This window comes from Condylura cristata, unplaced genomic scaffold (assembly GCF_000260355.1).
Source record: "Condylura cristata isolate star-nosed mole 26May11 unplaced genomic scaffold, ConCri1.0 scaffold00022, whole genome shotgun sequence".
NCBI classification, from domain to species: domain Eukaryota; kingdom Metazoa; phylum Chordata; class Mammalia; order Eulipotyphla; family Talpidae; genus Condylura; species Condylura cristata.
In genome coordinates, this window is record NW_004567123.1 from 28,069,542 (window position 1) to 28,071,081 (window position 1,540).

Genomic DNA, 1,540 nt, shown 5'->3' on the forward strand with positions numbered 1-1,540 from the left:
CCTGCACCTCTGGCCTGTACCCCAGTTCTGTATGCATAAGTAAATAAATCTTTTTAAAAAAATGAGTTCTAAAATAAAACAAACTTTTAGACTGTCGGGTTAGCTGTGTGAAGCTCAGGATGGGCCTTCAGTGGGGAGCTTGCTGGAATGTGCATGGAATGCTGATTTACAGTGACATACATCTGAAGTTTCCATTACAATGCAATGTTGTTTTCAGTATAAAAAAATCTCAATAAAAAGTAAACCTAAAGATAAAATAACAACGGTGTTCTGGGTCTCCATTCCCAGACACACTGGCTCAGTGTGATCTGCATTAGTAACTAGCTCCCGTGAGGCTGATGGGTAGAGGGAGAGGACCCCGGTCATCCCGCCAGGGGCTGGCGCATCAGGACCAGATGTAAGTGAAACCCCCTGTCCAACAACAGGCTATATATTTGAAAGCCAATTGGGATTTAAGAAACTAAGGAAATGAAGCCAGAACCACAATGATGATGATCAAATCCCTCTTGACCCCCTTCTTCACTGACCAATGCAGAATTTACGCGCTGAGCCTGTCCTACACGCTCCGAGTGTTACCCCGTTAATCCTCTGCTAATCCCTATGACGCTGGTGAAATGGCCCCATTTTACAGAAAAGAAAACAGAGGCCCAGAAGAGCCACATGTCCACACAGCCAATCACAGAGCTCAGCTGGGGAGTGGCGGGGCCACCATTCAAATCTAGTGGCTGGGCCCCCGCTATCTGGCACGTCCAGGCCTCGCTACCTCCCTTCCAAAGATGGGGCCAACCCAGGGCCCGAGCCGAGGCCCACGGGGCCCGGCTCTCCCGCACTCACTTGCCCTCCGAGCCGTAGCTGTTCATGCTGTCCTCGATGGACTCGTGGCTGGCCTGGCGCAGCGTCCGGCTGGGCATCTCCACCGCCAGGCCCGTCTCTGTGCTCCTCTGGATGGCCCCCTTCAGTCTCCGGCTGTCCCCTTCCGGGCAGAGGCCCAGGGAGATGGGGAGAGACACAGGGCGGGAGGGAGAAGAAAGGTGGCATCTGGTTAGCGTGCCAGTGGCGGTGGCTGCCCAGTTCTGGCCCCACCCCCAGTCCATCGACCGCCTCTTCCTCCCCCACCCCTGCTTTCATGCTCACCCGACATACACCTGAGTTCTTGGAGCTGACAGCCCGCTCCCTGGAGTTCGCCCTCCCCCCGTCCTCACTCCTCCTCAGCTCCTGTTTGGTGAGCACCTACTATGTGTCCGGCTCTGTCACATGCTTTTCACAGGCTCAGACCAGGGTTTCTCCACTGCAGCACACGAAACAGTGCTTCTGTGGCATGTGCTGGTCTGGGCACTGTATTAGTCTCTCCCCATCCCTGGCCTCTGCTCACCAGGTACGAGGCGCATCCTCCAGTCCAGCAGTGGTATAAAAACGTGTCCAGGTACTGCCAAATACCCCCTGGGAGACAAAAGTCACCCCTGACTAAGGACCACTGATCTAGACCAATGGCTCTGAATCCAGCATCCAAGTTCAAACCCTGGACCTCTTCCCGCAGCCT

The 1,540-nt window shown here is 54.5% G+C and overlaps 1 protein-coding gene across 1 annotated transcript in view; it reads right to left on the reverse strand.

Moving 5' to 3' along the window:
- Nucleotides 1–1,540, reverse strand: part of RIMS4 (regulating synaptic membrane exocytosis 4) — a 50,090-nt gene that overhangs the window by 18,453 nt on the left and 30,097 nt on the right. Inside the window, exon 2 of the mRNA XM_004687406.2 lies at nt 835–973. Coding sequence (XP_004687463.1) covers nt 835–973 — 139 coding nt within the window. The remainder of the gene's footprint in view (nt 1–834; nt 974–1,540) is intronic.